Source organism: Mobula birostris, chromosome 14 (assembly GCF_030028105.1).
Source record: "Mobula birostris isolate sMobBir1 chromosome 14, sMobBir1.hap1, whole genome shotgun sequence".
NCBI lineage: Eukaryota > Metazoa > Chordata > Chondrichthyes > Myliobatiformes > Myliobatidae > Mobula > Mobula birostris.
The window spans coordinates 24,206,395-24,228,724 of NC_092383.1; the positions used below are offsets into that span (position 1 = coordinate 24,206,395).

Here is a 22,330-nt window from a genome sequence, read left to right on the forward strand (position 1 = left end):
CTGCATATTGATGTGTCTAACAGTTTCTTGAACGTTTCTAATGTAATTATCTCCACCACCTTGGCAGCGGATTCCAGGCACCCACCACTCACTGTATTTAAAAAAACCTTTCCCCACCCATCTCTTTTGAACTTGCCTTCTTCATCTTAAGTGCATGCCTGCTGATATTAGACATTTTAACCCTAAGGAAAAAAGATACCAGCTAATTGCTCTTGCTTGTTGCCTCTCATAATCTTATAAACCTCTGGCAGATCTCCTCTCAGCCTCCACCACTTAAGAGAAAATGACCTAAATTTGTCCACTTTCTCCTTGTATCATATGCCTTCTCATCAAGGCAGCATTCTGGTAAACCTCTTCTGCACCCTCTCCAAAACTTCAACGTCCTCCTGATAAAGGGAGCGACTAGAAATGAATGCAGTACTCCGGAAGTATCTTAACTAGTGTTTTCTAAAGCTCTAACATGGCTTCCCAACTCTTGAACACAATACATCCACTAATAAAGGCAAGCCGGCTTTACCACTCTATCAACGTATGTAGCCACTTTCACGGAGTTATGGACTTGAACCCCAGGATCTTGCCATTAACTGTGCCTTTACTTTGATCTCCCAAAGTGCAACATGTGTCGTATGGCCAGGGTAAGCTCCATCTGCCATTTCTCAGCCCATACCTGCATCCCGCTGTATCCTTTGGCAGTATCGACGTTATTCGTAACACCACCAATCTTTGCACTATCTTTAAACTTATTAACCTACCTGTTTACATTTTATCCAGGCCATTTGTATACTAAATAAATACATGCACAGGCAAGTCTAAGAAGAGGATATATATATCTGCATATTGGTTCATTAAACCTTGATGAATGTACCTTACAAATTTTGCCCCATCTAAACCGCTTGCACTGAGGAGGTCCCCGTCTATTTTAGGTAAGTTGAAGTCACTCCTACAACAGCCCTATTGTTTTTACATCTTTCCCTGATTAATTAGAGCTGTAATGGGGCTCTAATATCCCATTACAGTGATTGCACCTTCCTTATTTTTGAGCTTTACCCATATAGACTCAGTGGACAAGCCCTCCATTATGTCCCCTTTATGTGCAGGTGTGAAATTGTACTTGTCCCCCACCAGTTTTACCTCCTTCTCTGTCTTTTCTAGAACATCTAAACCTTTGAACAGTTGAGCATCCATTCTTTTCCTCCCTCAAGCAAGTCTTTGTAATGGCCAGATCTTCAGAGTTCCGTGTATTGGTACAAGCTCTTAACTTTGTCTCCCTTACCCATAATGCTGCTAGCATTAAAATGCACAAACTCATCCATCCTGTTGTAAATATTATCTTGTTACTGGCTGTTCTGACTGGTCATGTCATATAATTTCCTCCCAGTTCCTCCACTTTCTGAGTTGGTGCTGTTGTGATGTCTCACAACTGCAAGTTTTACATGTACAATTCTTCAAATATGTTTCATCTTGAACAAAGCTTTTATTCTTGTAATTGTTTTGTTACAAACATCAACTCTGTGAGAACAATATTCTAGGTTTGTGATTATTTGCCAAGAGAATTTACATAAATGAGGAAGGAAGAACAGAAAATTAAGTTGTTGAATTGGGATGAACTAAGCTCATGAAAAGTCAAATATTGTCGTAGACTTGAAAGTTGGAATGATTTGTTTCTTCCCTTCTGCCATCTGATTTCTGCATGGACATTGAATACAAGAATGCTACCTTATTCTTTTAAAAAATTTTTGCACCTCTTATTTAACTATTTTAGACCATAAGACCATAAGACCATTGGAGCAGAATTAGGCCATCTGGCCCATCGAGTCTGCTCCGCCATTCAATCATGGCTGATCCTTTTTTTCTATCTCCTCCTCAATACCAGTTCCCGGCCTTCTCACTGTAAGCTTTGATGCCATGTTCAATCAAGAACCTATCAATCTCTGCCTTAAATACACCCAACGACCTGGCCTCCACAGCTGCATGTTGCAATAAATTCCACAAATTCACCACTGTTTGGCTAAAGAAATTTCTCCGCATCTCTGTTTCGAAAGAGCGCCCCTCTATCCTGAGGCTGTGCCCTCTTGTCCTAGACCCTCCCATCATGGGAAACGTCCTTTCCACATCTACTCTGTGCAGGCCTTTCAACATTCAAAAGGTTTCAGTGAGATCTCCCCCCCTCATCCTTCTGAATTCCTGGGAGTACAGACCCAGAACCATCAAACATTCCTCATATGGTAACCCTTGTGAACCTCACCTGAACCCTCTCGAATGCCAGCACATCTTTTCTAAGATGAGAGGTCCAAAACTGTTCACAATACTCAAGGTGAGGCCTCACCACTGCCTTGTAAAGCCTCAGCATCACATCTTTGCTCTGGTATTCTAGACGTCTTCAAATGAATGCTAACATGGCATTCGCCTTCCTCACCACTGACTCAACCTGCAATTTAACTTTCAGGGTGTTCGGCACAAGGACTCCCAAATCCCTCTGCATCTCAGATTCCTGGATTTTCTCCCCGTTTAGAAAATAGTCCACATATTTATTTCTGCTACCAAAGTGCATGACCATGCATTTTCCAACATTATACTTTGTATTTCATTTGCCACTTTCTTGCCCATTCTCCTAATCTGTCTAAGTCCTTCTGCATCCTACCTGTTCCCTCAACACTATCTGCCCCCCAACCAATCTTCGTATGATCTGCAAACTTGGCAACAAAGCCTTCCATCATCTAAATCATTTATATACAGCATAAAAAGAAGTGGTCTCAACACTGACCCCTGCAGGACACCACTAGTCACTGGCAGCCAACCAGAAAAGGATCCTTTTATTCCCACTTGCTGCCTCCTACCAATCAGCCAATGCTCTAACCATGTTAGTAACTTTCCTATAATACCATGGGCTCTTAACCTGGTAAACAGCCTCATGTGTGGCATCTTGTCAAAGTCCTTCTGAAAGTCCAAATATACAACATCTATTGCGTCCCCTTTATCTATCCTACTTATAATCTCCTCAAAGAATTCCAACAGGTTTGTTAGGCAGGGTTTTCTCTGAAGGAAACCTTGCTGGCTCTGTCCTGTGTCACCAAATACTCCATTACCTCATCCTTAACAATTGACTCTGACATCTTCCCAACCACTGAGGTCAGGCTAACTGGTCTATAATCTCCTTTCTGCTGCCTTCCTCCTTTAATTAATTAAAATTATATATTTTTACTATAATTCATGTTTTTTTTCTATTATGTATTGCTTGCTGGTGATACTAAACCTGTTTCTGATTCTGTTTCTGTATTGCAAGTGGAGATTTTGCATTTAACATGTGTGAGTTTTTAGTGTACGTGTTTACTTTTAATGAGTCCTATTTAAGGAAGGGTTATTAAAAATGATGAAAAGTAGCAATGGGTTTTCATGTTTTATCTCCATATCTGTTGAGAATTTTAGGGAAGTAATTTTGACGACATTCCATTTAGTGTACAGTATAATTGATCGTGCCTTTTCTAGTTGGCACTATTAGTCTGCTTCAATTTTGAAATACCAGAAGTTTACCATGTGCTGCATAGATTAAGATATATTTCAGTTTGTTATTTCTTGTACTAAGCTATGGAAAGTATTTTCACTTGAAAATGCAATATAAAGGACAATGAATACTTTGGTGAAATTGCAGGAATTCAATGAGAGACCTTTACCTTTATATGTAATCCCATTGGATGTTGATACTGGCAGAATTTCAACAGTAATACATTGGTGTTTTTGTTTATGGAAAGGGCTTTGCACTGCCAGGTTAAGTAACACAGCTTCATGCACACAAATGGTGAGAACATAGCTTGCATCGTATCCTTTGGAGAAAATCCTAAACCTAATTAGTCAGTATTTGAAATGTGCAAAAGAACAATTCAAGAAGTTCTTTCATTTTTACTATCTACTGATCTGGGGCAACAGTTAAATCTTAGAATTTCCAGGAAGCAAAATACATCAATGAGCATGGCAGTACAACCCTGTGTGCTCAAATGTTTTTATTTTGGCTGGTGTACAAAAAACCAATTTCCTAAAATTTTCAGGACATGTCTGGAAAAAATATTACTCTGTCTCCCTTAATACTGTATACTAAGAAATTTATCTTGTTTTTACATTCATTTGAGGCATTTATAAGCTCAACATATTGCAACAATAAGACACAAAATAACTTGTTGCACACTCCTGCTATAATTGTAGGCACTGAATGCATTGCATCCTGATAAATGCAGCCTACACAGGGTAAGTACAACTGAGTTTTTTTCCTGTTTTCATTTTGTTAGAAGTTCCTATGACAACTCTGGTCAAAGCCAGAAGTTCAGAATAGTGCGTCTTTGAAAATGCTTACATTTGCTTAAAAACTCTGCCAAAGATTTTTTTGTCCATCTTATTCACGTGCTAGTTATGTAGTGCATTCCATCCCAAAGTCATTCTGCCACAGCCATGCGTAAGAGACTGGATAGCCACCCTTTCACAAAGGTAGTCTCTTTAATTATGTCAGTTAATGCTGACACTTCTCTCCCAACCCCACAACCATTCTTTGGTAATCCTCCAACACTTGTCTTTAATTTAGCACTGCCTTTCTCTCCAGCATCCTCACTTGCAGCTCTTATTTCTACTGAAGAACCATCTCCCTCCCTTCTCCCCAAATGGATTAGCCATCCTCTTCCATACAGCCAAGTGGTTTATGCTGGTGCTTTCCATACCCACCTCATCTCAAAGCACTGATTCCCAGTTAACACGACTTCCCATTTCTCTTCTTTTATTCTCCACTCACCCAATTCATAGCCATCCCTCCGTGCTGCCACCGTACATGTAACCACATTGCTGCTGATGGAAGTAATTTCAGTCATGGTGCACTGCAGTGGAAACTCCTGTTTAGTTCGAATTCATGTTTATATGACGAAGCATCTGGAATTGCTTGTACTAGCAGCATGACATGGAGCGAACCTGTGGTGAGAGGAACAGGAGTCTGTTTGTGCTTTTGACACTAAGGATGAATGTTTACTATCAGTATGAAAACATTTGAATTTAATTTCACATTATGAGTTAACATCATTGCAAATATTTTTTAGTTTCATAAGAGGATGAACCATGGCAGTGTAAATCAGCTATCAAAGATCACGGTGAAGAAGCAACAGCAGCAAGAATGTTTAGATGTGCTATATTGTTGCGATGCGTGCGTCTAGAGGGGCACTTTCACATTAGTTGCACAGTTAACACAACTGACATGAAGGTCTTTCTGAAAATGCCTAATCTAACTCTCCTCCTCGCTGACGATCGACACGGGCACATCTCAGGGATATGTGCTTATCCTACTGCTCTTCTCTCTCTATACCCATGACTTCATGGCTAGGCATAGCTCTAATGCCCATCTATAAATCTGCTGATTATATAACCATCGTTGGCAGAATCTCAGATGGAGGCAAGAGGGTGTACAGGAACGAGATATACCGGCTAGTTGAGTGGTGTCACGGCAACAATCTTGCAATCAACATCAGTAAGACCAAAGAGCTGATTGTGGACTTCAGAAAGGGTAGGAGGAGGGAACACAAACCAATCCTCAGAGGGATCAGAGCTGGAGAGAGTGAGCAGTTTCAAGTTCCTGGTGTCAATATCTCTAAGAACCTAACCTGGTTCCAACATCAGGAATTCTGCAGATGCTGGAAATTCAAGCAACACACATAAAAGTTGCTGGTGAACGCAGCAGTCCAGGCAGCATCTCTAGGAACAGGTGCAGTCGACGTTTCAGGCCGAGACCCTTCGTCAGGACTAACTGAAGGAAGAGTGAGTAAGGGATTTGAAATTTGGAGACAGGAGGGGGGAGGGATGGAGCCAAGAGCTGGACAGGTGATAGGCAAAAGGGGATACGAGAGGATCATGGGACAGGAGGTGCGGGAAGAAAGACAATGGGGGGGGGGAACCCAGAGGATGGACAAGGGGTATAGTCAGAGGGACAGAGGGAGAAAAAGGAGAGTGAGAGAAAGAATGTGTGTATAAAAATAAGTAACAGATGGGGTTATTTTTATACACACATTCTTTCTCTGACTCTCCTTTTTCTTCCTCTGTCCCTCTGACTATACCCCTTGTCCATCCTCTGGGTTCCCCCCCCACATTGTCTTTCTTCCCGCACCTCCTGTCCCATGATCCTCTCGTATCCCCTTTTGCCTATCACCTGTCCAGCTCTTGGCTCCATCCCTCCCCCTCTTGTCTTCTCCTATCATTTTGGATCTCCCCCTCCCCCTCCAACTTTCAAATCCCTTACTCACTCTTCCTTCAGTTAGTCCTGACGAAGGGTCTCGGCCTGAAACGTCGACTGCACCTCTTCCTAGAGATGCTGCCTGGCCTGCTGCGTTCACCAGCAACTTTTATGTGTGTTGCTGGTTCCAACACATTGATTCAGCTATAGAGAAGGCAAGACTGGCTATATTTCATTAGGAGTTTGAGGAGATCTGATTTGTCACTAAAAACACTTGAAAACTTCTATAGATGTACAGTGGAGAGCATTCTGACAGGCTGCATCACCATTTAGTATGGGAGGTGGCTACTGCACAGGACTGAAAAAAAGGTACTGAAAGTAGTAACATTAGTCAGGTGCATAATGGGTAGTAGCCGTTTTATCCAAGACATCTTCAAGGAGTGGTGCCTCAGAAAGGCAGCATCCATTATTAAGGACCTCCCATCACCCAATGCATGCCCTCTTCTCATTGTTACTGCCAGGAAGGAGAAGCTAGAAGGCACAGACTCAGCGGGTCAGGAACAGCTTCTTCCCCTCTGCCATCTGATTTCTAAATGGATATTGAACCCATGAACTTTACCTCACTTTTTTTTATTATTTCTGTTTTTGCACTATTTTTTATTAAACTATTTAATATACATATATATACTTACAGTTATTCATTTATTTTTTCTCTATATTTATCATGTGTTGCATTGTACTGCTGCAACTAAGTTGACAAATTTCACGACATATGCTGGTGATATTAAACCTGATTCTGATTCTGAAATAAGAAACACTAGCTTCTTATCCTCTTATTCCATTCTCTTATTAGTTGTTTGAGAGCTAGTTTATCATGCATATGGGCTTCTATTCTATTGTCCATTGTCTGAGTGTAATTCAGTTCTCTTGTACGTTACATTTCACAATACCTGCTAAATGTTTACAGTTCACTTAATACTATTTAGGAGCTACTTACTTCCTTTGAGATTTTTAAAAAATTTGTACATGGATGTTTACAATTTAATTTCAGATTGATGAAAATTTGTATTGTTTCCAACTGAAGTGCAAGCCAACTAGACAATTGCTTTTGTAACCATGCTTTACTGCTGTTAGCCGTGTTATCATTTCTTTGAAGGAAAGAAAGATTGATTTTAAAACGTTTGGAGATAAAATGGGAATGGCTCATAAACTTTGATGCTTGAAATTTTATACTTAATTGTAAAAGTGACCACATTTAAAGTTATGTTTCTGATGCCCGGGAAGGGTATCCTATCTCCTTTCTGTAGTAAATATAAAAATTACGATAAAAATTCTGTGGTCTGGCAATACTAAATGGAGTGTTTGATTTTGCAATTGTGAAATACACAGGGTCAGATTTGCTATGATGCAAACTGACCTTATTATCCACTTGAATTTCATATGATGTATTTATCCTGTTCTGGTATTCTTCCACCCAGCCAGACTTCCTGAGAATCATAAACAGACTTCCACTTCTCTTGCTTGCAGATCATTCAGTGAATAGAATAACATCCTTTCAGCAGTTGGTGCATCTGATAGCAAAGGAAATGGGGCCTGACTGTAGCTTGGTGCTTTTGTTTCACACACACGGGCAATCATTTTAATGAATCTGTTTTTTCCCTTTTAGAGTGTGTTACATATTTGTTTGATATTCCCTGAGCTATAATGTTTCATCTGGTACTGTCCCATCAATGGGAGAATAATTGGTATTATTATTTATCTAATAGACTACCTGTGAGAGTTTGGCATTCAGTTTTGTACAGAGTTATTTATTATTTGAAACCAGCACCCTATAGCTACATTCTCATGGTTCAAGGTAATTTTTATAGTAAAAGTTCTTTAATCCTATATCTTTCCTGTTTATTCTGACTAATAATGATTTATTTAAATTCCTCTTTGAAATCCTTCCGGTCTGAAGTCCTCAGTCTGTTTTTATGTTCCTGGTAAGATTATTTGTATATCCTACTTCCTCTTTCCTTATCAATGCCTTGGCCCTTCTTCCCTGAATTCTTATATTTCCCCATCTTTAACTTTCCCTGACAGCTGTAGCTGGACTGTTCGTTCATTTGGCTTCATTTTGTCTTAATGGAATATATTAATAATAATAATATCTTGTATATAGAGCATTTTTCATACAGGTGATATAGTTCAAAGTGCTTTACAATGGTTATTAATGGTAGTACAGTATATGCCTTATAGTATATGATTTATATACTATATATTAATTCCTGAAATGTTGGTATTCACTTCTCTGTTGTCATGTCTTTTAATAGTTTCTGAATCTATTGCAGCCAATCCATGCATCTCACCTTCTGTAATTTCCTTAATACCCTGGTTTTTGAGTTTAAACAAATCATTTCCAATTTTAATATTATGATTTCTGTTCCCCAAATGCCCTTTAAAACCTAATCATCAAATAACCTTCTCTCAATAAAGGATGCTAAATCTAAAAATCTGTTCCAACAACATACTTTTCTTTGGTGAGTTGGAAGGTAAGGTTAAAGAGAGCCAAGCTATGCTTCTGAAAAGGAAGAAAAGGGATGGTATTAGAAGTGCAATATATGACATAGACCATATATAAAAGCTTTTGTTTGAAATATATGCTCATTAACCTCTTCCCTTTCCACTCTCATACACTCCAGTCACAAATATCACCTTCATTTTCTCCATCCTTCCTTCCATCTGCAAATTTTAAGCATACCTCAATCCTCATTGTTCAAGTTCTGAAGGACTATTGAGCTATAATGTTTCTCCCTCCACAAATTTTGTAGTTCCAATTGGGAATCTTCAACTCTTCCTGTTATTACGTGATAAAATGATGTATTTTTTCTTTTCTTTTCAATGGTGTATATTGCATTTGCTGGTCCAAAGCGGGTCTTTACATTGTGGAGATCAAACAGAGGTTGTGTGATTGCTTTGCAGAACACATCTATTCAGACTATAGGTATGATCCTGGCCTTCTCGTCACCAAATTTCTTGAGCACATATCACATCGTTCCTTAACTTCCCATACAAGTCCTAAAAAACTTAATTTAACCTTGAAGAATGCCATTTAATTTTTCAAGCAGGCACAAAAAGCCTTCAGACTCGACATTGAGTTCAACATTTTCAGATAATGATTTCCCCTCTCTCATTTACTTCAGCTCAGGGCCCTTATTTTTGTTACTTATTCCATTACTCTTTTTCTTTAACCATATCCCTTTTGGCATTTAATCTTGTCTTCTGGACTGTTGCAGAGTTGCACTTTTGTCCTCTCCTTCCTTCCGAACAGTTTTGTTCTGCATTTTGCTGAGAAACTGAATGACTGTAAGGGTATAGATATTGAAGGCCAGGGTCACTTTAATTGTTGCCACACCAAATGAATGACATCCAAAGTAATACACACAAAATGCTGGAGGACCTTGGCATGTCAAGCAGCATCTACGGAGAGGAATAAACAGTTGACATTTTGGCCAGGACCCGTCATTACTACATTGCAATCCAGGGTATTGATTGCAACAGTTCAGCTTAATGTCAAACTTGTGGAATATACTTTGTTAGTTGTAAATTTATTTGTAATATTACTTTGTGTGTGAGTTCTATATACTGTGTTGTGTACCTTGGTTCAGAGAAATGTTGTATACGGTTGAATGACAATAAACTTGACCTTAAATGTGAAAATATACTGTTTTTTCTTGTCCAGGGTTTGCAAGGATTGTGTCTGGACTCTGATCAGGCCAGAGTAGGAAGTTCTGAAATCTAGCATTTTGTGTAGGGGTAGGGAGGTGGAAAGAATGTTCAGTCGTTAGGAATTGGGAGGGGAGAGGCAAGTGTGACTCACTGGGGTTAAGGGAGTTGGTGTTACTCGCTAGGGCTTTGGGAAAATATTCTGCTTGTGAATTACGAGATTCGGTTTCGGGGTGGGCTTGTGGGTTGATCTTAGAATCTGTGTTTGGGGCAGTTGCTGTTGTGTGGCCTATAGAGTCTAAGTGTATAAGTGTTGTGCTTATCTGGTAGGTTTTGAATCTCTTGACGTGCAGCAAAGACGCGTTGTTCCAGGATTGTGTAACAAAAGTGCTTCCCCAGAACAAGATAGTGCAAGTTCCCCTGCAGTGCCCCGGAAATATATCAGCAAATTGCCTGAAGAGATGATGTCATTTTTTCAAGTTTGCTGATGATTCTAAAATTGTGAATACGGAGGAGGATGTACAAAGGTTCAAGAGGATATGAACAAGTTAATTGAGTGGGTGAGAACATGGGAGATGGAATATAATATTGAAAAGTATGAGGTCAGTCACTTTATGCACATAACAGTAAAGCAAAGTGTTTATTAAATGGTGACTGAGTAAGTGGTTAATGTTTATAGAGACCTAGGGGTACTTGCATTAGTTACTGACGATCAAAATGAAGGTAAAATAAGTAAATAAGACTTTGTTGTATTCATTCAAGAGATGTGGGCTTCACAGTCTGAGCCAGAACTTAGTTGCCTATAGTAAGTTCCCTTGAGAAGCTGGTAGTGAGCTGCTTTCTTGAATTGCTGCAGTCCTTGAGGTATGCTTTCACCCACAATCAGAGTTCCCACTAATTTGTAATGATCAATGTGTGCAAAATCCTTGTGCTGCTGCTCTATTTTTTACCCAGTGACAACAACCTGTGCACACTAAATAATTTATTCAATAAAAACAGTATAAATAATCCTGTTCTAAAATCTGTGGACAAGTTGTAGCAAACCCCATGTTGTCAACACGGTCCGCATCAGAAATTGGAAAAGGAAATGTGATTATGTATGATGGTGAAATATACTTAATATGCCGACAGGCTAGAGGGTGATAATCTTTTGTGCACACCTTAGAGGAAACACTGCCTACAATGCTTAGGAGGAAATTCCAGGATTGTGTCCCAATGACGGTGAAGGAATGGTAATATAATCCCAAGTCAGGATAGTATGTGACTTGGAAAGCAACTTCTAGGCGATGATATTCCCGGATTTTTTCTACCCTTGTCCTAGCTGATAGAGGTTGTGAGTTTGGAAGGATATGGCATATTATCCTTTATTATGAGATGGTTTGATTTTAGGAGGTCTTATTGAAACTTTCTGAGGCTTTGGTGAGACTGCACTGTGTACAGTTTTGATCTCTTTGTCCTGATTGGGTACAGCAAAGTTTCACAAGACTGGTTTTGGGAATGACGTGTCTGCAGAGGGAAGAAGAATAAGTGATCTCATTAAAATGTTGAACATAATGGGAGGAGTTGATATTGGGTACAGGAAGGTTGTTTCCCCTGGCTAACAGGGGGTGTGTGTTTCATAATTATGGGTAGGCTATTTAAGACTGAGGCGCTGCAGAGAGCAGTGAAACTTAGAATTTTCCACCCCAGAGCTCCATTGAGACTTGGTCATTGTGTATATTACAAACAGGAATTGGCATATTCTTAGACTGTAAGGATATGGGATTAGTGTTGGAACATGGCACTGAGGTAGACGACAGGCCATGAGGCTCCAAGGGCTCTATGGCCTATCGCCTCTCCTTTGTTTTCCATTGAAATAAAGTGAAATGCAGCAGCTTATGTAAAATGAAATAAAAGAATTGATGTGCAAACAATATTCAACCGTAGTTTATCGATGTTTGGGACATATGTGTGAATCATGACTGAAAATTATTATTAAAATGCTCAAGCCATTTTAGTCCTTTTGATTCAGAATTCAGGTTGTGAAGTTTGTAACAACAATACAGTGCAGGCATGACTAATTACTATAAATTACAATGCAAAAACAAGCAATGCAAATGAGGAATGGTGAGGTGGTGTTTAGAAGTTCATGGACGATCAGAAGTCTGATGGCAGAGGCGAAGAAGTTGCTCCTAAAATATTGAAGGTATGTTCTTAGGCTTCTGTAACCCCTCACTGATGATAGTAATGAGAAGGGGGCATGTCCCGAATGGTGAGGGTCCTTCATGATGGATGCAGCCTTTTTGAAGATGGTGGGGACGCTTGTGCCCTTGATGGATCTGGCTGAATCTACAATCCTCTAAAGCAGGGGTCCCCAACTTTTTTCATGCCATGGACCAATACCATTAAGCAAGGTGTCCGTGGACCCCAGGTTTGGAACCCCTGCTCTGAAGCCTGTTATGATGGCATAGAGACATTGGTACATTGGTGCCTCCATTCCAGATATCTCTGTAGAAATTTGCTCGAGTCTTTGGTGGCATACCAAATCCCCTCAAACTCCTAATGGAGTGGAAGGGGTGGATTCATTTAATTCTTCCAAAAGATGTTACTTGTTTCATTGAAATCTGTAGAGTAGAAAAAATATAAATGATTTATGATTGCGATTTATTTTATTTTTCTCCTAAACAGAAATTGGAGATCTAAGAGAACTGCAGACCCTTGATGTCTCAGCCAATTGCTTGACTGCGTTGCCAGAGACTCTTCATTTATGCTTTTCCCTGCAGTATTTGTCTGCCGACCGGAACCAGCTTAAAGATATACCCAGGCAACTTTGCATGCTTACAAACTTGAAAGAACTCTCTGTAACTAGCAACAATTTAAAATGTTTACCACAAGGTGAGTTTCAAGTATTTTGTTAATGATTAATGCATTGAAAGATTGTTATCCAATCATGGAAAAATAAAGTTAACCTTTATTTCATTTCAGTTAGCTTTTAAATTTTCAGTTAAAGGTTCATAAATATTGAAGCAGCATAAAAAAAAATTGCAGATGCTGGAACTAGTACTTCCAAACTATAAGTAAGTAATTAATAAAAACCTCAATCCTCTAAAGTTTAGTGTAGCCAAATTGTTGCTACTAAGTCAGTGTAACATACTCTTTTAATTAAAAATTGATCATGGTTTTGCCTTAGTGGGTTATAGATTGAGGGACAGGATGGTCAGATGACAAGGATTGGAGCTGAGGTCAAGTCACCAAGAAAAATTAGTAGCCAAGAAGACGATGTATAGACTTCAGGCAGGTGGAGTTAGGGGCAAAGAGCAGTGGGTGGGAGCAAAACATCAAAGAGGCTTTGACTTTAATCAAGGGCCGAGAGCTATCTCTGGGGAAGAAAAATAGGTTCATTAAAACGTTGCTGGTTTGTTGCCGCTGAATTAGGGAAGCAGATGCTTGTGCTTTATGCGCTTGAAGGGTCTCAGAGCGCCATGGTATGGGTTAAAGACCAAAGAGTAACCTGTGTATGGAACTGGACAAGATCTTGAATGAGTATTTATCATCTCATGATCAACTCCTCTTGGTGCACAAATTTATCAGCGCTCTCCCAATTCTGCTCATCAGACCTGGAATATCTCGCAATTAAGTGCTGTCCATTTTACCTGCAGTGGGAGATCTCTGTGGTCATTTTGGTAGTGGTGTACATTTCACCTGAGGCCAATGTCAAGTAGGCTCTAGATTATCTGAACAATAGCATTAACATGCACAAAATAGCACCCTAACACCTTCACTGTCATTTTGGGGGATTTTAACCAGGCCACTAAAATCACTAAATAATTACCAACAACAAATCACTCGTAGTACCAGAGAAAACAAGACACTGGGCCACTGTTACAGCAGCATCGAGAATGCCTACCGTGCTATTCCACGCCCTTACTTTGGAAGGTCTGATCACCTGGCTGTACTTCTACTCACTGAGTATAGGCAGAGACTGACAACTACAGCACCAGTAGCGAGGACCAAAAAGCTATGGACAAGGGAAGCACAGGAGCACTTACAGATGAGTATGCCACAGTTGTTACCTACTTCATTTAAACCTGTGTGGATGAGTGTGTGCCCACAAAAACTTCCTGTACATTCCCAAACCAAAAGACGTGGATCAACCAGGAGGCACGCCATCTGCTGAGGACTAGATCTGGGCATTTAATTCTGGCGACTCAGATTTGTACAAGAAAGCCAGGTATGACTTGCGGAAGACTATTTCAAGGGCAATGAGACAAATCTGAGTGAGGTTGGATGCACGACAACTCTGGCAGGGTTTGTAACACATTACTTCCTACAATGTGAAACCCAATAGCATGAATGGCAGTGATGCTTCACTACCAGATGAGCTCACTGCCTTCTACTCCTGCTTTGAAAGGGAGAACAGAACTACAGCTGTGAAGATCCCTGCTGCACCTGGTGACGCTGTGATCTCTGTCTCAGAGGCCGCTGTTAGATTGTCTTTAGGAAGATGAACCCTAGCAAGGCGGCAGGCCATGATGGAGTACCCGGTAAGGCTCCGAAGACCTGTGCCAACCAACTGGCGGGAGTATTCAAGGACATTTTCAACCTCTCACTGCTATGGTCGAAAGTTCCACTTGTTTCAAAAAGGCAACAATTATACCAGTGCCTAAGAAGAGTAGCGTGAACTGACTTAATGACTATCAGCCAGTAGCACTCGCATCTACAGTGATGAAATTCTTTGAGACGCTGGTCATGACTAGAATGAGCTCTTCCCTCAGCAAGGTCCTGGACCAACTGCAATTTGCCTATCGCCACAATAGGTCTGCGGCAGACACAATCTCAATGGCTCTTCACATGGCCTTAGATCATCTGGACAATACAAACACCCATGTCAGGATGCTGTTCATTGACTACAGCTCAGCGTGGAACACCATCATTCCCACAATCCTGATCAACAAATTACAGAACCTGGACCTCTGTACCTCCCTTTGCAATTGGATTCTTCACTTCTAACCGGAAGATCACAATCTGCATGAATTGGTGATAATATCTCCTCCTTACTGACGATCAACACTGGTGCACCTCAAGGGTGTGTGCTTAGCCCACTGTTCTACTCCCTCTATACCCATGACAGTGTGGCTAGACATAGCTCAAATACCATCTATAAATTTGCTGATGATACAACCATTGTTGGTAGAATCCCAGATGGAGATGAGAGGATGTACAGGAGTGAGATATATCAGCTAGTTGAGTGGTGTTACAGCAACAACCTTGCACTCAACATCAGTAAGACGAAAGAGCTGATTGTGGACTTCAGGAAGTGTAAGATGAAGAAACATGAACCAATCCTCATAGAGGGAGCAGAAGTGGAGAGAGTGAGCAATTTCAAGTTCCTGGGTGTCAAAATTGCTGAGGATCTAACCTGGTCCCAACGTATCAATGTAGTTATATACGAGGCAAGAGAGTGGCTATATTTCATTAGGAGCTTCAAGAGATTTGGTCTGTCAATTAAAATATTCAAAAACTTCTGTAGGTGTACTGTAGAGAGCGTTCTGACAGGCTGTATTATTGTGGGGGTGGGGTTGCTACTGCATAGGACTGAAAGAAGCTACAGTAAGTAGTAAATTTAGTCAGCTCCATCTTGGGTACTACCTTCCGTAGTATCCTAGAAATCTTTGCGGAGCAGTGCCTCAGAAAGGCAACGTCCATTTTTAAAGACCCCCAGCACCCTGGGTATGCCCCTTTCTTATTGTTACCATCAGAAAGGAGGTACAGAAGCTTGAAGGCACACAGTCAGCGATTCAGGAACAGCGTCTTCCCCTCTGCCCTTGGATTTGTAAATGGACATCGAACCCACGAACACTACCTCACTCTTTTTAATATAACTTGTTCTTGCACTATTTTTAATCTATTTAATATACATATATAAACTTACTGTGACTGAGTCCCCTTGCTGACATCATCAAGCAGCTGTTTAGTTTTGGAGATGCTGGAGGCTGTTGTCGTGGCACCACTCATCCAGGTGTCCTGATTTGCTCCTGTAAGCTGACTCATTGCCACTTATGATTCATCCAACAACAGTAGGAGACATTTAGACAGGCACTTTAAATAGGCAGGAAGTAGAAAGAACCAGTGCCATGGAGGGAAAATGGGATTAGTCAGTGGGCAAAAAGGTTGGAATGAATGCAGTGGGTTAAAGGGCCTGTTTCTGTGCTATACAATCCTACGACTCTGAGATTTACCTAGGAGCAGTTCCAGTACACCACTGTGCTAATAAAAGATGACTGTTTCCAGCAGCAACAGAATATCACTCCCAAGATATTCTGGTCTACATTCCTTCTGAACACTGTTAAGCATGACTGTCATCAGGTATGTGCAATGTATGGTACTACTGTCTTGCTTTGACTCAGATGCGAGTTAGGATTTCATTCTACATTTGCAGCAGCTGTTTACCCTTGAGCTAAGCAGATACTGCTTCACAGTCCCTTAAAGTAGCAGCATGAAAACATCTTGGAGTCAGAATAATTACTGTATTTCAGTAATGAAATCCATTTTAATTGAACTTCCCATAATGAACCTTTAAGGCTTGTACTCTTTGAAAAGTGCACAATAGTTTTATGTTTAAATGCAGAATGCGATTGAAATCCTGATTTTATTAATTTATCCAATACTATAATTGTATCAATATGAGACAGTCTTTTCACTAATTTACAGCTTATTAACCAGAGAAATTATCCATTGCAGTTGGAAATGAGCCATAGCTAAAGTCATCATCAGTCTCATTATTTTTTGGCATTTAGCCTGCTAAGTGTGACCAGTCAGTTGATTTCAAAATTATTATGTGCATTCCAAGTTGAATCAGTTTTGGAATTTGGTCAGTACGTGCACTTAATATTTAAAATTAGATATACATGGCAAAATGTCTTGTACCTTCATTATGAAATGGTAGGATTTTGTCATTTTGTTTTGTACTACAAAAAGGTGAATATGATTTAAGTTTTCAACTTACTGATTAATGCTGCTCTTGTATTACCTCTAGACATTTTACATTTCTACTGAGAAATTGGTCATTATTTAATTTCATTAAATGTAAAGATTGCAAATCAAATGTGAAGAATACATCTTATTTCCAAAGGTTGGAAAATGTCCCTTTTGATAATCAAAACCCAGCTGTTTCAGTTCTGGAGACTAATTGAATTGTTCAAGAATCTGTGATATTTGAACTGTACAGTGTAAAATTTCCACCATTAGGATTTATGATTTATTATAATTATAATTCCCAGGGTCACAAAATTCTGCTGTTCTTGGAATCACCAAGAGCATTCCTTCACTGGGATTTCTGTTGCATAAAGTAACAATGGCTTCCTTTGAAATGATCATGAGATGTGAAATCTCTTTTGTATACCAAGCCAAATAGTAATAAATTATAGTGCATATATAGCTTTATTAATTGGCCAGTACATATTGGCCCTGTTGGTGGGGAAGGGGAGGGGAGGACTGTGTAGAATTCTCCATGAAATTTCCTTCAGCAGAGCAGAAGCGGCTTCATTTTACTTCCCAAAGGTGCCCAGAATTAATTGACCTAAGTAGCACTTAAAGTTGCCCCGTCTGTTCCTTAAATAAATAGTCAACTAAGAAAGAAGGTTGGTAATTGTTCGTAAACATGTCTCTACAGGGTGACAGAGTGTGAATGATTTTGAGCAGGCTTTTTGGGTTCTGAAGCAATTCACCATTTGGTTAACTTCCATGGCTTGCTTTACAGTATGCTCCTGAATTCATTTGATGTGAAAAAGTGTTAATTTGCTGTTAGGTAAACAAAGATAATTTCTCTAGTGAAGCATTGCTATTAGAGTTAGGTAATTTTGACAAAAAAAAGCAGCTGGCCTTGATATTGAGGCATAGGTCTGCATTTATTTTGGAATGTCTTTTTTTATCCTTAATATTCTTGGTATAATTTATTAGCCCTTCCCTTGGACAACATCGGTGGAGTGGAGAGGGGAGACTTGCAGCATGGGCAACTACTGGTCTTCCATACAACCTTGCCCAGGCTTGCACCCTGGAGACCTTCCAAGGCGCAAATCCATGGTCTCATGAGACTAACGGATGCCTATAATAATTTATTATAACTTTAAAATGAAAAATAGGAGGTTTTAAAACTAAAATTTTCAAAGATTTGCTTAACCCATTTTATCCCAAAATTAACTCCTACTGAACTTAGGACACTTGGCTGGTTGACTGGGAAGTTGGCTAGTTTTAGCTGATTGATGAGAGTGATAATGTGGACTGGTTGTCCTGAAGTGGCGACTTGCAGCTTTTGAGGTTTCATAAAACAACTGAGAACAAATTTGCGGTGATGGAACTTCGGACAGAATTCAGCACATGGAAGCACGAGGGAAAGAGCCAGGTGCATGAGGTGGAAACTTTTGTTATGCTGCACAGAATAATTGTGGTAATCATTTTTTTTGTGATTGCTTCTTACAAAAAAAGCTTTCAGACCCCAGTAATAACTAGATTTTAAACTTTTGTGCCAGGAAATTCTGTTTTTATTTTCTGATCATCCTCTGGAAATTTAGTCAAAATCCTGAGCATATGGATGATGTAGCTGCTAGTTTATGCTATTTCATTAATGTTTACATCAGAGTTTTATTGGTGATTGAAACCTCATTTTTATGAAGCCAATTGTATTTCGTGTTTGTTTTAATAAGTGGCCAATTCATGCAGATGACTTCGGTTAAAACTGATGCCATTAAACTCCGAAGCTGTTTACATTCATGGCCAACATGTTATTCCTTACTGAACATCGTTCAGTTCCAGGCACACTACGAACAATTTAGATGTTGATTTTTGGAATTTTGTCCAAATGTGTACTTCATATTAGATTTTGTTTGTGGCTCTTTACTTGTTTCCAAAGAGTGAGGACCCTTAAGAAAAATAAATCATTGAGCAAAAGAATGGAATTTAAATTCTGTTCCAAAATCATGGATCAGTCACTTAACATTGCAAGAATGATCTTACTCCCACTGGAAAATTTGCAGTTCGGATTGTACAGATATAAACTCTAATCTTTGAGGAGAAGTATTTCTATCAGTCTATTTATTTAGGATACAGCTTGGAGTAGGCTCTTCTGGCCCTATGAACCATGCCGCCCAGGAACCCCACAATCCCTATTAACCCTAAACTAATCACGGGATACTTTACAATGACCAGTTAACCTACCCAGTACGTCTTTGGACCGTGGGAGGTAACAGGAGCACCTGGGGGAAGGCCCACCCATTCCACCCCAGAGACCCCTTACAGAATGGTGCCAGAATTAAACTCCAGATCACCGTGAGCTGTTACAGCATTGTGTTAACTGCTACGCTATCATGGTGCCCACAGTACCTATCAAGGTAAAACCCCATGGTTTTTGACAGCTTGATGCCTTTAAATATATCCTTTCTGCAGATAGTCCAAAGATGCAAAATAAAACAAAGTCTGACCTAAATCCCAAAGTAAGCCATCTACACGTTTAATACCATTATGAAATGAACTCTTAATATGTCAGCATACTGAGGTAGCAAATGAAAGACAAGAACAAGTTTACTCTATTTGATTGGTTAAGTTTCAATTTTGTTTTTTTAGGGTGAGCATGTAGTTTTCATTTCAACCAGTAGAAAAGTATGATCACATAGGTGACAGCTGAGAGTAATTTATTTTAAATAATTTATTAATGTATATTGATATGCGCGTTTAATATCTCTTAATTATGTTCACTTTGGAGTAAACTCTAACTGATGAAATGACAGCAGCTTCACTTTCCATTAATTTTATTTCCTCCTGTGAGGATGCACCTGCCATTTACTCCATACCTGATCACAACAGCATGGAGTGCACCACATGGAGACCGAAAGAACAAATCCACATCCTGTCTCAAATGGAACAGAATGTTAGAGTTCCAACATGCTGTGTCACTGCACCTGCTGATCTTGAGAAGAATTTTTGTTGTTTATCTTCCATTAAAGCTGTTTTATAATAGGAAAATTGAGAGTTTCCATGGTTGATACCTTGCTCATTACAGTGATCCTGATCACTTGTTGACTCTTCTGTGATTTGAGTTTTATTTTCTTGCAGTTTCTACTTGTTTCCCTTCTATCATTATTTTAATAATACTTTAATGACTGATTTATCCTTCTCACTTGATTTAAGAAAGATACCATTGTGAACTTGTTAGTTAAACACACATTTTTTGTAGGATTATAACCAAGCCTATTTTTCTATGATGTATCTGTAACATAAACAATAAGTCACTTCCTTGAAAAATACAGAGAATAATAACATGAAGTCAGCTAGATGCACACCAGAACTCCTGATTTTAATTACTATTTAATCCATTGGCAGATTTTCCTCAAGGTCTGGAATTGCTGTTATTCACCCCTTGAAGTTCTTGAACTTTTGTTTTAGGCAATCCGTAGCACTAATATGATCCACCATATTATCCAATTCATTAATCTACACGTTTATATTCTAGATTAATTATTTCCCTTTTTTGCGTATTTCATTATCCGTATCCCTTATTTTATACCCTTATTTAAGGAATCTGTGTATGAATGTGGAAGATTTCATCTCAAACTGAACAATGTATACTGCAATCACATTAAGGCTGTCCTTAGTTTTGCTAGTATTAACTTGGATCCTAAAATATTGGAGCAACTACAGCTAAAATCTTAATGTCATTCATGCTGTGTTATCATTAATCTTACCACTGTTTCTATAAGGTCACCTAGAAGGCAAAGCAATGCACATAGCAGCTGCATTGCTCAGGGTGGGTGCTGAAATTGTGTTCCTTGATAATGGTTCCGATCACAATCTTCTGAAACATGAAGCCATGTTATCTGCAGCGGTGTCAAGAAACATGGGTTGAAGGAAATGAAAATGTGTTTTTTTAAAATTACTTTATTTTCTCCACATAAATTCCATGAGAGTTATATTCTGTAATCAAATTTTTTTTTTTTTGGATTATGAGTTGTGAATCCTGTAAAAGCAAAATTCCATTACCCAAAATGGCTATAATGAAGGATTACCAGTAGGTTATGCAAGTTAAAATTGTTTCTAAAAGTAGCATTTGATTATGGCCACTTTTTTTTTTGAACATATAACAGTGACTGAGAAGATGAAATGTATATAGCTGTATATTCAGAACAGACAATCACAAATTAATCATTGGAAATCATCAAACAGCACAATATCAGCTTATATATTTTTAATTTTTATGTCTTCGTAAGCGTAGCGGTTAATGTAATGCTTTACGGGTTCATTTCCCGCTGCTGTCTGTAATGAGTTGGTACATACTCCCTATGACAGCGTGGGTTTCCTCCGGGTGCTGGGTTCTATGTTGGCGCCAGAAGCATGGCAACACCTGCAGGCTGCCCCCAGCGTATCATTAGACAATTTGGGTTGACGCAAATGATGCATTTCACTGTAGGTTTCAATGTATATATGACAAATAAAGCTCTTCTTTATCTTTAATGTTATGTGGAGTCTGTATTATGATTTCTAAATTGCTGGTTAATATTTTGTCTTCATGAGTTATTAGTTAAATTCTTGTCTTATTCTAAAACAATATGAATTAGAAACATATAATGGACTTTTCTACCCTCACATTTGTTCTGTAATTCAATAAAATCATGTATAATCTTCTAAAAACCAGTATTGAAGTTAATAGGCAGAGATGTAACTTGATCTTCCAATTACTGTAAACTGAGCACTGGGAAACAAATTATCAAAGAGAAAATAATAAAAAAAAGTGTGAAAGTACTTTTGTTCGTCACGTGAAGATGCCATAAGAGGACATGTTGAATGGAACATTCATCAACTCTTTGAATCACCGGAATTCAGGACATATCTTGCTTAAACAGTTCAGTGTAGGAATATCTCAATCAAAATGGACCATTTTTCCATTCAAAGTCACTCAATAATCACTATTATATCAAATAGTTATGAATAGATAGGAGCATATGAACAGATAGGGGCATATGAATTGATCTCACTGGTGTTCTGGAGACTGAGATGTGACCTTGTAGGGGTTTATAAGATTATAAAGGGTGAAGGTGGGGTAGATAATCTGTTCCATGGTGAGAGGGGAAATATTTAAATCTGAGGGGCAAGTTTTGCATAGGTAGGGTGATGTGTAGATGGAACAAGTTCCCAGATGAAATGGTAGATGCAAGTATAATTGCAACGTTTAAAAAGCATTTGAACAGGTACATGGATAGGAAAGGAACAGAGAGATTGAGCCAAATGTAGGAAATGGAGGATGTGCATCTTGTTCAGTCTGGATGAGTTGTGCTGAAGAAACATTTTCCACACAGTTGTATAGCCCTATGGTTCTTTTTTCAGGGGTATTAGGTGTTTGAACCAGGTTTCATTGCTTTCAAGAATTGGCACACAGTCCGAATAAGAACTTGTGGTTTCTAG

The 22,330-nt window shown here is 39.1% G+C and overlaps 1 protein-coding gene across 5 annotated transcripts in view; it reads left to right on the forward strand.

Moving 5' to 3' along the window:
- lrrc28 (leucine rich repeat containing 28) overlaps positions 1-22,330 on the forward strand; it is a 92,858-nt gene that overhangs the window by 44,304 nt on the left and 26,224 nt on the right. For 4 of the 5 annotated variants that reach the window (XM_072278250.1, XM_072278251.1, XM_072278253.1 and 1 more), the window contains exon 7: positions 12,569-12,775. The exons of the other annotated variant lie outside the window; for it this stretch is intronic. In XM_072278250.1, the coding sequence (XP_072134351.1) occupies positions 12,569-12,775 (207 nt within the window). The remainder of the gene's footprint in view (positions 1-12,568; positions 12,776-22,330) is intronic. 5 annotated transcript variants of the gene reach the window in all.